Here is a 15,487-nt window from a genome sequence, read left to right on the forward strand (position 1 = left end):
AGAGAAATAAATGTAGGTCATTCAAATATTTATCCCAGCCCGGGAATTGAACCTGGGACCTCTGCGTGGCAGTCCGGCATGGTAACAGTTCGGCCACGGAGGCAGTTAGAGACTATTCCTTTATTTTTTTCCATCCTCTAAGGGTGCACCACAGTCCATCGTCAAGTTCGAATTTCAAAATGCTTTTACGAGCAGATTTCTAAAGAGAAAGAAAGCCTTTCCGAGCTAGTGAGGTGAAAAACTACGAAATACGAAAAGTCAGTCGTATTTTACCTTGTACGTACTATTAGAGAGTAATACCCCAAAGAGTTTCATATCTCTTTTTGTCAGTAGAAAAACAACGATAACATATAAAACGTAATAGTGATAACCCTTATTCAAACCACAGTTCTTTATCTACATTATGTAGATTATTTGTAAGCGAGAAATTTCCCTTAAATTGTCCAAAGTAAAAAAAAACACCCGTAATATTAATATCAGTTCTTCTATACAGGTTGTTTTTTTATTTTTTAATGGGACAGTATGGGGATATCCAAAACCATAGAAGATACAAGAAAACTGTCTTACGAAGCATTAAGTCTTTTTTTGTGAAAACAATTTAGGATATCAGCGAAAAAAAAGAGAAAGAAAATATTCGACCTCTAAGGCTACCTTTCCACCAGAGATATGCGACATAGCGAAGCACTGTGCGAGGAAAAAATCCACCAATAGGATTACTTCATTTTCCTAGCCTCGCTTAGCGCAGCTCCGGTGCAAAAGGGTTAGCGGAGCTAAGTATTTGTACAGGATCAAGAGCACATCAAGCTTGACATTCAAGATTTAAATCCAACTCTATGCGGCTTACAATAAGAACGGTCCAAAGTACAAAATGTCAAGCTTGACATGTTCTTGACTGTACATACAAAATAGCGAGAAATGTGTGCGAGAGATGTGTGCGACGAATGTGTGCGAGGGATGCGGGTGAGGAATGTCTGCAATACGGTATAGGAAACTAGAGCTACTGAAAGTATGACACTAACACACACCGTACCCCGCCCGCGCAAAACTGAAAAGGGTTCGTAACGGAGGATGCATTTGCACAAATTTGGTGGGAGACATCACGTCGTATCACAGCGCCGCTATAGATCCTTACACCACCTCGCTACCTCGCACATCTCTGGTGGAAAGACAGCCTCAGGGGGTCAGACACACCAGGGAATTAATCCGGTTTCGCCTTTCCGGTAACCGATTCTTGACTTTTTTTAGCTTCAGTTTGTAAGCACATATAAGCAAAATATGAAGTCGGTTCCATTTTTTAATAAAAATTACTTTATGTTACCGCACAGAGTTGTCACTGTTTAGAGAAATCTATATAACTACTTTTATTTTTGTACGAGAGTAAAATCTAAAGAATTATTAAAAGTAAACCTGTATATTAGACCCTTATATCTTTATAAATAAACAATATGTTTGTATTATTTAGATGGTTTCAGTAGAACGAAAACGGGGAATTCTGAAGGCGAAAGTTGGTATGTCGTCGGTTCTGGATCAGTCTTTTGGCTAACATAATAATAGTGCAGTGGTAGCAGGCACTCTTTTGCCTCAGGGAGTGGCCATACTTATAAACGCGGTCAAAAAAAAAATCTTTATGTCCATGCAAGAGCGAACGACGCTCGACGTTAAAGACTTTCGAACGGCAGACGCAAAACGCACTGCAGCTTTTCATTCTTATTACATAAAGTTATTTCTGACTGGCATTATACCTTACATCGAATTAAATTTTTCCCATATCGCACTACTATTACAATAGTGTTGGAACTCAAAAAATGTGAAATTCAAGATTATACCATTTCTCAACGTAAAATTTCTTTGTCTACATGTCATTAAAATTGTCATTAAAATATTGTAAGAAACCATTAAAATATATCTACTTAACCCAGAAATAGACAAACGTTTTGTGAGCTAGTTCAGAACAAAACAGTCCTTACTCAAAAATATAAAATTACTTTTCACTTATTTTTAAATATACTTCAATTTGGCAAGTACGAAATCGTTCAGATGTCTAATAAATTTTAACCTATACATAAATTATAATAATCTTTCACCGGAACTGAGTAATTCGTTTTTCATACACTATTGTATTAGCAGTGCGATATTAGTACATAGTAGGTTCATTGACACTGGCTTTATTTGAGAATTTATTATTTTTACAAGCGATGTTAAATCCATTTGAAAAATGCACATCGCGTACTATAAGAACGTGTTCCACTTAGTTTTCTTGTCGGTTTTCTTGTAAAATTTCGAGATAAGTTTTTTTTCTATTGTGAAATGTTTTTAGTAATCGTGTTTTCACACCATATACTAATCCTATAATAATGCCTATCAAAAAGTCACCCACACCCGCACCCCGCTTCGATCTCCTGTATCGTCCGCGCGGACGCCACACTTCACAAAACTAGACATTATCCATTTATTATCATTTACGTATTTCTATATAGTTATATGTACAACATTGTTATATTTATATTTATTATTGTATTATTATTACTATTTCTATTACTCTCGTAGGTTTGCTATCTCTTTAGGTTTACTTCTTTTTCGATTTAATTATCATTGTCAGTGACTCACTCGCCCGGGCTTGCTGAAAATCAGTGCCACGACACGGTAAACAAACCGGTTGTGGCTAAAGCTGAGCAAGTCCCGTTTGCACTAGTCGCGACACGCATGACGATGAATTACCTGCATATTTTGTATTATTATTGTTCCTCAATGTCCTTTTGTTTTTATTATTATTTTTGTTTTTTGTTTATATGCGTGTTTGTGATTGTGCAATAAATGGCTTTCTAAATGGCTTTCTAATCAGTGTATGTCCTCAATTTTATATATTTATATATTCTATATATTTAACACTACACTGTTATGCGGAATATGTTGATAATTGTGGAGACTACCTCACACGTTAGTCGGCACATATTTAAGAACAACAAGTAATCATTATGATACAGTATCGCGTCAAATTACACTAACAATTATAAGCGACCAAAAGGCCTTACCAGCTAACAATGATATAATTTAATCTTTTGCCTCAATACCCTCTCGTTTAATAAACACCGCTGTTACTATCAGTGGTTATCAATACTTATCAAATCGCTTAGCTTTACAACAATATGTTGTTCTTGTTACCAGCTATAGTTGTTCCCTCTCTTTCTATTCACAATCAGTTCGGTCTGGACCACGCAACTGGTTACTCTTGCGCACATCATGTTCGTATTTAGAAAACCTTGAGTTCTTTATTTAAAATTTTTAATTCCAAACTTCAGACCAGTATTAGAGTAAATTTTAGTGTTGAAATGGAACAGTGTTATCTTTAAATAAATAATTTACAAAAATGTGGTTGATTAGTAAAGTAGGAGTGAGACAGCTAGTGCGATGGAAGGAGTGTTGTATTTTTAATAGAGTTAAATACCATTCTGGACTGGGAATCTTCGGACATCGACCGCGAACTGTGAATGAGAATGGTAGGTTAATGTCAAGGTTTACGTTGATATAACAGATATATAAGTGTTAGATATATATATATTTCTATTTATAATTAGTTAATGTATTTCAATTACTATTAGCATTGTTTTTCTTAGGTAAAATTACAGTGTTTTATAATAATAATGTAATAATAACGTACACACTCAACATAGCCTCGCACTAGGGAAACCCTGTGTTGCGGGTGCCATGGACACACACATAGACAACTACAAATTACACCCACACTCACGAGAGAAATAAATGTAGGCCATACAAATATTTCTCCCGGCCCGGGAATCGAACCTGGGACCTCTGCGTGGCAGTCCGGCATGGTAACCGTTCGGCCACAGAGGCAGTTTATCCATACCACAACTGGAAGGCCCCACCGTATAAACATGTAATAGAAAAACTGCAACTTTACCGGACCGATTATAAACGTAAAAAATAATATTAATAATAATAAAGCACACACTCATAGCACCAGGGAAACCCTGCATCGTGGGTGCCATGGACGCTCACATAGACAACCATTAATTATACCCAAACTCACGGGAGAAATAAATGTAGGCTATACAGAGATTCCTCCCATCTCGGGAATCAATCCCGGGACCTCTGCTTGGCTGTCCAGCATGATAACCTGCCACCGACGCAGTTATACATATTAGGTACTCTGGTGATTGGATATACTTAAATACAACATTTGGCGGCTGTTCGCTTGTAATGTTTACACTATTATTCGCGAGAAAAGTCATATTGTTTACTTTAAAATGTAACATAATGTTAGTTTGTTTTACTATGGATATCAAAATCTGTCAATGCGAATATTATAAAGTTACATGGTTATACTAGTAATTAGTCATAAATTTTAAAAGCGCAAAACTGCATTACAATTTTCAAGAATTTTAAACATTCCCAAAAAATATTACAAAGTTACACTACAAATTTTCTAGGACGATCCCTGTGACAGTTCACAAAATTCTCCATAATATAACCTTGTAACGAAGTCTACTAATTTACGTATATAAAATGCGTGTTTTTATAAGTCTCAACTATTTTTATAAGTCTCGCTTTTAAGTGAATATCTTTTGTTTAAGCAAAAACATAAAATTAAAGTAAAAGTAACACCAAATTAGTGACAAATGCCCAGAGACACATTTTTTTTTCAAAAATGAATTTAAAATTACGACAACGTACAAAGGTTACTTCATTAGACTACATTTGCTAGAGATGAGGTATAACGATAAAAAGTTTTCGATAATTTATTGAATAAATATATAACGTCGTGGATAGTGCAAATTCACGTCTTTAGTATTGGTAAAAGGCACGTAACTGCACCAAACCAAATTTCACAGAAGACGGACTTAACGTTATTAATTTGTTATTTCAATGGCTACGACTTTCATTTTTGTACAGGAAGCATTAATTTATGTTGTCTACGGACTGATGACAGTAGAGTCCCTGTAAATCACGCTAATTTGGTTGCTGATTGTTATTGTATCATAAACAAAGACTGCGTTTACATTTAATTTATTTCTTCTCCGGTACCTGTACCTATTCCATAGAAATAACGGATCGGATATCAGAAATAAAATAAATATTATTTATACACAATTCATGGGAATCCTTTATTTAAAAAACTCAATTGTTATGTTTTTTTAAATCCGTAATATTATGCAAGGCTGTATAAGAGAGAACCTTTGCTTCAAAAATCTATCGACTTCACCTCATCCCTGTGAAAACATCAAATGAAGTGTCACAGGGATCATACTAGAAAATTTGTAGTTTAGTTTGTTATAAACATGCTAGAGTAGATAGTATGCAAATCACATATTACTAGCAATATTCGTGCGAGATTGTAATTTTATTTTCCGTAGAATAAACATTGAAGTACCGAATAATTATAAAATTAATTGGAAAATAAATCTGAAAAAAAAAAGAGATGTATTTTGAGCGAGAACGTTTATTCGATGGGGCAGTCGAATTTAGATATTTAGTTACTGCATGTAAAAAAACTGATGATGCACAGTATTTTTTTCAACAATGAAAAATACCTTGATAATCCCCTGTCATATTCTGTATCATCCTGTAAATAAATTTTGTGCCCAAAAAGGGATCGCATTCTATAAAGGAAACTTACACTCGAGAAAAATTAGAATTGGGTGTAAGATAAATAGTGCCTCGCAGTCTGAATAGACTAGGCAAATAGGTAATGTGGCCTCTAATGTTCCCATTAGTGGCGAAACTCCTCGCTTTGCTTTCAGTTCGCCTCGTTGAAGACTCTGGTAACCAGAAGATTGGCAGCTACTTCCGCTTCTTCTTGTTATCGTGTCAATACTTTTTTCATTTTAGAAGTAACTGACCTTGACTGCACTACCAGTACTCGTACAGGTATTATAGTACATGGGACACAACAGTAAGTGACGCATGAACTGTGTTGGAGCACCGCAGTCACATTGGGTTCGATTAGCATCCCAGAAATCCCATATACACATCTTGTCTCTGCAGTGACCTATATATGTGCCAAGTCGATTTAAGGACTTCCACGCGAGCCCCCTACAGCTACTTCTACTTCCGCTAAAGAATAAGCTTAACCATCTAAAGAGAGATGATGATGCTCCATGGCCCGTTCTCGATAAGTTGTGTAGCTTTTTCTTGAATTTAAAACCTGGGCAATATTTTCCATAACAGTGTAAAATATATAATAAATATTTAACAAATTCATGGAAAAAGGGCGTGTATGTATGTAAGATAGTTATTATAGATTAGTAGTGTAGGTAGTTTATATGAATTTGATATTTATGCATGTGGGTAAACTGAATAAAGTACAGTTAGTCTTGACCCGGAACTGGTGTTTGATTGTCGCTCCCAACCAACAAGAACGTTGACATGGCGCAGTCGGAAATTGAACCATTGTAATAGTCATCATAACAAACGGATAAATACAGTGTTTGCATTCTGTAGTTAAAAATTGTGCCAGTGGTTTTGTAGACATTCAAATTACAAACGTTGGTTAAAAGTTGGTACCAAGATGGAAGCCGTATTGCCACCACCGCCGCCATTTAATTTTGTTAATAATTTGGAAAACGTCACTTCAGGAAACCTTTCTAAGGAATGGGAGAAGTGGAAGAATGCGTTTGTGGTTTATTATGAGGCGTGCGAGCTGTCGAAAAAAGACAGTAAAGTGCAAATTAATATATTGCTACATGTGATCGGTGAGCAATGTCGCGAGGTACATGATCAATTCGATACTAAAGCTACAAGTGTAACGGATTTGATAAAAAAATTTGACTCGTTTTTCTTGCCGCAAAAGAATATTACTATCGAACGACACAAGTTTTTTACCCGTAGTCAGAAGCACGGTGAATCAATTGAGCAATACGCATTCGAGTTAAAAAGATTAGCAAGTTCTTGTCAATTTAAAGAACTGATGGACGGTTTAATAAAAGATCGCCTGATATGCGGAATACAAGAGGATGCACTCAGGGAACGTTTGTTACGAGAACCGGATTTGACTCTAAAAAAATCATTGGAAATATGCAATTTAGCCCAAATATCTAGGTTGCAAGCGGGTGCAATTAAAAAAGAATATAGTGAACATCAAGCCTACGACATTACTATTAGTAATCATCATGATCAGTTTATTTTGCAAGACGAAGGTAGTGCGAACAAACAAGTGAACTGGGTATCAAGACGAGTACCGCGCTCGCGCGGCGCTTCGCGGCACGGCGGCCGCGGATGGGCGCAGCCCGCCCCGCGCCTCGCGCAGCCGCGTCCCAGCCCCGCCGTTGCTGCCGCCGCTCCTGCGCACACCGCCTTCGCGTCGCGAAACATGAGACAGCAAAAAGTGCCGTATAACGGAAATAAACCTGGAGTGCAGTGTTTTAAGTGCGGGTTTATTCATAGTGTTGACATGCGGTGTCCAGCATTAGGAAAAATGTGTTTAAATTGCAAGAACTTTGATCATTTCTCGCGAATGTGCAACGTTTATGATGTGCAAGCTGAGTGGCCTACCGATCAGGTAATTTATTGCTTTAATGGTTCACATAGTGATTGGTCTATAGATTTAGCTTTTGGAATAAAATTAATCAAATTTAAATTAGATACTGGAGCCGATGTGAACGTTTTACCCAGAAAATATTTAAGCCAGGTCGGTGTAACTGAACAAGATTTGATTAAAACGTCTGTTAAATTAAAAGGGTATTCGGGTAGCGATATCAACGTTCTTGGCATGTGTCATTTGAAAGTGGAGTATAAACGAAATTTTTATATATTAGAATTTATAATAGCAGATGTATCTTCGCCACCGGTTTTGGGCCGCGATTCGTGTAGTGAGCTTAATGTAATTAAACTATTACTTAGTATTAGCAGTACGCAAAACTACGATTACATCTCTAATGAATACCACGACGTATTTGAAGGGTTAGGATGTATGCCCGGCGAATATAAAATAGAAATTGATACTAGCATTAGGCCGGTAGTACATGCTCCAAGGAAAATTCCTATAGCCTTAAAAGATAGCATAAAACAAAAGTTAGATGAAATGGTTAATGAGGGTATAATTGCAAAAGTTGAAGGCCCGACGGACTGGGTCAACAGCATGACTGTGGCTCGCAAGGCCAATGGTGAATTGAGGGTCTGTTTGGACCCGCGCGATCTAAATAAAGCTATTAGGAGAGAACATTTCAAGCTGCCAACCTTGGATGAAATAACTGTTAATCTATTAGGTTCTAAATACTATAGCACGATAGACGCGAAACAAGGGTTTTGGCAGCTACGTCTACATAAAGAAAGCACAGATTTGTGTACATTTAATACAAGTTTTGGCCGGTATAAATTTTTACGTTTACCGTTCGGAATAACTTCCGCGTCAGAAGTTTTCCATAAAAAAATGTTTGAATATTTTGATGATATACCAGGGGTTTGCCTATTCATAGACGACTTGCTTGTTCATGGTAAAACGAAACAGGAGCATGATGATCGGCTTAAGAGAGTACTAGACAGATGCAGGGAAATAAATTTAAAATTAAATAAAAATAAATGTAAATTTGGATTACGGGAAATTAAGTACCTAGGTCACAAAATCAGTGCAAAAGGTTTATATCCGGACAGTTCACACACTTCCGCGATAAAAAACATGCCGCGACCTGAAAATATAAAGGATTTAGAGCGATTTTTAGGCATGATAAATTATGTAGGGAACTTCATATTAAATTTATCTGACAGAAATTTCGTATTAAGGGAATTGTTACGTAAAGATACTGAATGGCATTGGACAGAAACTCATCAGAAAGCGTTCGATGATTTAAAGGTATGTCTTACTAAAGCCCCGGTTTTGCAATTTTACGATTTAAGCAAGCCTGTGACCATATCTGTGGATGCTTGCAGGAATGGCTTAGGTTCCTGTCTCATGCAAAATAATTTACCAGTATGTTATGCCTCACGATCGCTTACGAAAGCTGAGCAAGCATATGCTCAAATAGAGAAAGAGCTCTTAGCAGTTGTTTACGCGTGTGAGAAATTTTATACGTATATCTATGGTAGAGGTGACATAACCATAGAAACGGACCACAAACCCCTGGTCAGTATCATTAGCAAGCCGATAGCTACTGCTCCAGCGAGATTACAGCGAATGCTGCTTCGTTTACAGCCGTATACTTTCAAGTTAGTTTATAAACCAGGGAAATATTTATTTATGGCTGATACGTTGTCCCGCGCTGTAGAACCGACGCGCGACTCACCTGAGGAGCCGCGCGCTCAGTTGGATTCGCGTGCACAAGTCTGTGCCATCGCTGTGAGTAACCCGTTACTCGACACGCATTTCATAAAAATACAAAAAGAGACACAAAACGACACAGAATTGCAAATGTTGGCTAAATATGTTAAAGATGGGTGGCCAATGCACAAACACAAGGTGGATGTTCTGGTTAGGTCGTATTGGGGCTACCGCGATGAGTTATCGCTAGCGTACGGCATGTTGTGGAAAGGCGATAGAATAGTTATTCCTGTCACTATGCGAAACGAAATGTTAAGACGCGTACACATCGGACATTTAGGAGTAGACAAATGCAAATTGAGAATCCGAGAGAGTATGTTCTGGCCAAACATAAATGCGCAAGTAGAGGACTTCATAAGTAACTGTCAGGCATGCCTTACATTCAAAAATGAGAACAGAAAAGAAACTTTAATTCCTCACAGCGTACCAAACAGAGCGTGGTCGAAACTAGGTGTAGATATATTTCATTTCCATGGAAATAAATACTTAATTGTAGTAGATTATTACAGTAAATATGTCGAAGTTGCGCAATTAAGTTCATTAACGTCTGATCACGTTATCAACGAACTCAAAATTATTTTCAGTCGACACGGTATTCCCGATATAGTAATGTCTGACAATGGCCCAGAGTTCAGATCGAACAATTTCGATATTTTTTCTGCAGAGTGGACATTTCAACACATAACGTCATCGCCACACTACGCACAATCTAATGGCCAAGTTGAGAGGACGGTGCAGATTATTAAAAATTTGCTTAAGAAAACGCAACTGGAGAAAACCGAATTTAGAATAGCTTTACTTGAATATCTGAATACACCTATAAGTAACAAACTTGCTTCTCCTTCTGAACTTCTAAACAGTCGCAAACTAAGAGGTATCGTGCCGTACCCCCCCAGACTTCTTTTGCCTAAAATACAAAAGAATGTAAAACGAGAATTAGAAGCCCGTCAACAAAAGCAAAAGTATCAATACGATAAAGCCGCTCGTGATATGCCCGCTTTCCACCCCGGCCAAAATGTAAAAGTAAGAATAAACAAGCGTTGGGTGAGCGGAACTATAATGTCATTGCGCGGTACACGATCATATTTAGTACAAATCAGTGGCGGTGGAAGTCTAATTAGAAATAGGCGGCATATTATTAGAGATTCTGACCAACGTCCTACAATGCAAAACACTCCAGTGTACTCCCTGCCTTACGAAGATATCGTTACTCGCAGTGATAACCCGATTACGTCACGGAGCGGCGTGCAACGCGCAGCCGCCGCTTGTGCCGGGTTCGAATCCCGTGACACGACCGCGCGGGCCGATGAACCTAGTCGATCATCTACTAATGGTTATGTAACTCGCTCCGGCAGGGTGGTGATCGCGCCTGATCGGTGGGGATCGTGGGCTGTATGAATTGTTCGGACCTAGATGTGTACAAACTTATTTATATTCTAAGTAAGTATTTAGAACAGCTGTTGTTTAATCACGGCAAATTACATATACACAGGTTATTTCGGCTCTATGTTTGTACAAAAATAATTAATTAATTTTACAATCTATTTTTTTTTTATGATATGGAAGTAAGAATGGTCATTATGTATAATTAAAATTTTATTAGTGATAGATAATAAATACCTACAATTTGTTAAAACCTGACCATACTCATACAATTTCTTTAAAATTTATTATGTATTCTGCATTTTTACTATGCCTGAATGATTTCCTTGTTTATGTTTAAATGAATTTATATATACTTACTACGTTTTCATTCCAACTATAATTTTTTTGGTATTTTTTTTGAATAAAGTTCTATTTAAATTTAAATTAAATAAAATTAAAAATATTTTAAATAAAATTTTATGGATTACTTGCTTTAATGTATTATGTATTTTTTGAATTTTCACATATTCTCATACTTCTTTTTTAATTATAAAAAGCATGCACAATTATGGGAATATGAAATGTTATATAAATTCTATTATGTTCTTAGTTTAATGAGCAATATAATTTTTTTTTAATAATTTTTGTAAAAAGGAGATTGTAGGTAGTTTATATGAATTTGATATTTATGCATGTGGGTAAACTGAATAAAGTACAGTTAGTCTTGACCCGGAACTGGTGTTTGATTGTCGCTCCCAACCAACAAGAACGTTGACAAGTAGCAGTAGAGGTCCTTGTGAAAAAGTTTGTCCAGAGAAGTACTGCCAATTTACCTATTTTTGCCGCCAAGTAGTAATGTGAGCATTACTGCGATCCGGTTTTAAAGGCTGGTGAAATTACAAGCATATGGGACTTGTCAACTTATTTCTCAGGGTGACGGGCGCAGTGGCAGTGTCCCACCGACCTTTGCATTTTAAAGCTCTGAGTTTGATCGTAACAGTTATGGACAGGCGTGTAGCTACTACCAGGCGCACGACTTGCTCGTCCAGTTACTTGGTATTTATTATAAAAAAAGTATTTTACCGGCTGTTCCTAAGCTTTTGAATAAAATTTAAAAATTAGCTAACATATTTCATTTCATTCTACTTAACTCCCAAATATCCCAAATAAAGTACAGTCATTTCAATTAGAACGTTGCTAAATATGTATGCAAAAACCGTCTCCCAAAATTTAATTAATTAAACAAGGCTTAGCTTTGACATAGAGCACAAAATTATTTATGTCAAACGCAGGCAGTTCACGTAATTAACTTGTATAAATTTTATAATCACATCATATGAAACGTGTGCGATTAATGTCAAAATAAATAATGATGACAAAGAATAAAAGATTAACTGGAAATTACACCGCGAAAATCTGTGATTTACTAACAAGAATCATCTTTATTACTGATACGAAGGTCGAACAAACGCAAGGGAATATTCCTTCAATCGGACTATAATCGAAACAGCGTTTATTGCCGCTACGTGGCCACCGCTTAGTAGTAGTAGAGCTCCTTGTGAAAGAATTCGTCCAGGGAAGTACTGCCACCTTACCTATTTCTATCGCCAAGTAGTAATGTAAGCAATACTGCGTTCCGGTTTGGAAGGGTAAGGATGCTGAGAAAATTACAGGCACATGGGACTTCTCAACTTATGTACTAGAGTGATGGGCGCAGTGGCAGTGCCCCTCAGATCTTTGCGCCTTAAAGACTTGTTCGTCCCGTCACTTAATATTATAAAAAGAAAACCAACAGAGTTACGGATCGAGCCAGCACATCTTAGGAATTTCTATGAGCTCGCTGCCCATCTTTGTATTGGGTTGGAACAGGTTTTTTGCCGCAGCGCCATCTATGAGAAATTGTGAAAACTTGTTATAGTTAGGTAGTAAAAACATGATGATATAAACTCATCTCTGGAGCTGCGTCGTCGGTACTACCGAAACGAGTAGATCAGTGCGACGGTTTCAAAAAGGTGGAAAAGGAAAAGAGGCACACCAGGCATAACTTTAGTGGCACCGCCCCAATTGGCCCCAATCATCTACTGCGTCCAGCGGTACCGACCGGTGCGATGAGGACAGCTTCACAAAGGTGGTGAAGAGGAAGAGGAAGCTCACCAGTCGCAACCAACGTGACACAGCACCGACAGGACCGAACTTCCTGCTGCGTCAATACCGACGACGCTGCTGTATCTGTCACGACTGCATTACTTTAATAAGTCTGACGAAATAGTGGAGCACATCAGACATAAAGCCAAATACACCCTGAGGGTGGAGCGGTTGGAGTCCCGCCACAACGTAAATTTCAATTCGTTTGTGGTGAGATTGCCGACCGAACATCTATCGACCTTCATGAAGGGAGAGTTTTAGCCGAAGGGTGTCATGTATCGGCGATTCCGCAGCCGGTTACCTGACACCAGACTGCGCCACACATCGCCGACAAGTGCAATTCGTGTAGATTAGTTAGAAATATTGTTTTATTATATTGTATGTATGTTTTTCCTTAAGGTATACATTATACGAGTGTTTTATTGTATTATTATATTTGTTAGTTTATAAGCTATGTATTTATGGATATTTGTAACCTGAATGCAAACAAATAAATAAATAAAAATTACTCCACAAAGTGCGCGGATGTTATGGAGTACATACGGGTGAAAGCCAATGCTGCTCTAAGAGTCGGCAGTTGGAGTCCCGACGAAATGTGAATTTTAATGCATTCCTGGTGAGAGTCTGTCGACACAACATCTGTCGACCTTCATGAAGGACTTTTGGCTGAAGGGTGTCATGTACCGGACACCCAAGTTGCGTCACACGTCGCAGTCCATACGTGTAGATAAATATACAGTGTCACTATATTATTATACATATGTTAGTCTATAAGGTATTTGTAGGTCTTTGTAATCATAAATAAATAAATACAAATTAGAAATTATTATTTAAATCAAATTTATTGAAGGAAGATTGACGGAACAGGCGAGAGTGAGCAATACAGTGGTACGGATCCCCCAATGTGAACTTACCATGAACAAATTAAGAGCGTCCTAAATAAAGAAAGGCCAGGTCAGATGGACTTCACGTACGAGCACGTATGAAAACATTGATACGTGTTGATAAGGCGAAAAATGTTTGTCAGGCGATCCTGATCAAGCGGAAGGATATTGTCTTTAATCCGATGGGAAAATGGGCGTGAATTATACATGAAAAGTAGATCAATTGAGCAATCGTTCTTTCACTAGGGTACCACCATGCTAGTATATTGAACAATAAACACAAAAAATTCTATTCTATCTTTCAGAAACTCCTAAAGACGTATTGGTCCGCCGATATGAGAACAGTCGAGCTGCGGCGCTAGTTGATGCTTATCGCAGACATGGACATTTAAAAGCAAGCATTGATAATGTGGATTTCAGAAATGAGCAACGGTAAGTAAAGTTAGTATTTTAAATTCATCACCAATAATAAATAAACATAGATATTAGTATTGAATGGAGTCTGAATTTCAAGGAATCAACGTTATCAATCAATGGTTTGCACTGCGGGCGCTGAATGTGTAATTTCCAGGTTCAATCTTTTACTGTTGTAATGATACTCAGCACAATAAAATGTTTCACTGTCATGTATCCTTCTATTTTGGCTTTCTTCTTGGCCTCCTTCCTAATTTAGTTCGGGTGCCAGGGTCGCCGCGCTATGGCACCGCCCAAGCATGTCCTGTAGGTTATAGGTTGTAGTGTAGCCTTGAGAGCCCTGATGAAGTCGTTGTAAAGGTTTATCATTTCTTGACGTATCAGAAACTGTTTATAGTAGCTTCGACATTTTGAACTTTTCCACAAAAACATGTGTGATGTATGTGCACAAATACGTTACATCATTATATAACGTATATAAGAAAATTTTGACATTTAATAAAATTTATATTGACTAGAGGAAAACACGTCTTGTCGGTTCGTTGTCGGAGGTTTGTAGAAGAATGACGAAGAACAAGAATTAGAGAACGATTCAAAATTTGAAAAGTGAGTGGCCTGGAACCAGAGGAAAGGGTCACACACACTTGATATCAAGTGATTGGACGAACCTGTGGTGTGCTTGGTGGTAAGCGACCCGCTTGTCCGTAACTGTTGCTGTACCGCTCAGAGCTTTCAATCGCAAAGATCTGAGGCGCACTGCGCCTGAGACATAAATTAAAAAGTCCCATATACCTGTAATTTCACCAGCACCCTTACCCTTCAAAACCGGAACATGATAATGTCTACATTATTGCGTGCCGGCAGAAATAGGTAAGACGGCAGTACTTCCCCGGACAAACTCTTTCACAACAAGCTCTACTGCTACTTTTTAGTACCAGTAGAGTTGCTAGGAAAACACCTACTAAATATGTATTTTAACGTGTTAATATAACATCATCATCATCATCATCTTATACAATGGCAAATAACTATAGCAGTTCTATTTATTTTCAGAATCGTAAAAGAGCTGAATCTAGAACGGTACGGTTTAAAAACAGGTGATCCTGTGGACTTTGGACTTCTGTATGGATACAATGGGCAAAAGGCAGTGGGTGATTTAATACAAGAATTGGAACTAATCTACTGTGGAAATATTTCTTACGAATTCACGCATTTGGAGGTATGAAACGCACTTTATGATTTCTTCAGCAGAAAAATCAAGATTTTTATAGGATAAACTTCGTTACTGGCACTCCTATGTGATAGGAGAAGCAGAAACTTAACCCAGTAGATATTAGTCTTCGAGTATATAACCAAAAATAGAGACGAAATGTCGTTTAATTTCTTTGATAGTATTTTGCCATACCCC

General features: G+C 37.5%; 1 protein-coding gene across 1 annotated transcript in view; it reads left to right on the top strand.

The window, feature by feature from the left end:
* Nucleotides 1-3,208: 3,208 nt before the first annotated feature.
* LOC113240418 (probable 2-oxoglutarate dehydrogenase E1 component DHKTD1 homolog, mitochondrial) overlaps nt 3,209-15,487 on the top strand; it is a 31,922-nt gene continuing 19,643 nt past the window's right edge. Inside the window, exons 1-3 of the mRNA XM_026477707.1 lie at nt 3,209-3,497; nt 13,971-14,097; nt 15,133-15,298. Of these exons, the coding sequence (XP_026333492.1) occupies nt 3,368-3,497; nt 13,971-14,097; nt 15,133-15,298 (423 nt within the window). The 5' untranslated portion in view covers nt 3,209-3,367. The remainder of the gene's footprint in view (nt 3,498-13,970; nt 14,098-15,132; nt 15,299-15,487) is intronic.

Source organism: Hyposmocoma kahamanoa, unplaced genomic scaffold (assembly GCF_003589595.1).
Source record: "Hyposmocoma kahamanoa isolate Upper Pololo Valley unplaced genomic scaffold, ASM358959v1 138, whole genome shotgun sequence".
Taxonomy (NCBI): Eukaryota; Metazoa; Arthropoda; class Insecta; order Lepidoptera; family Cosmopterigidae; genus Hyposmocoma; species Hyposmocoma kahamanoa.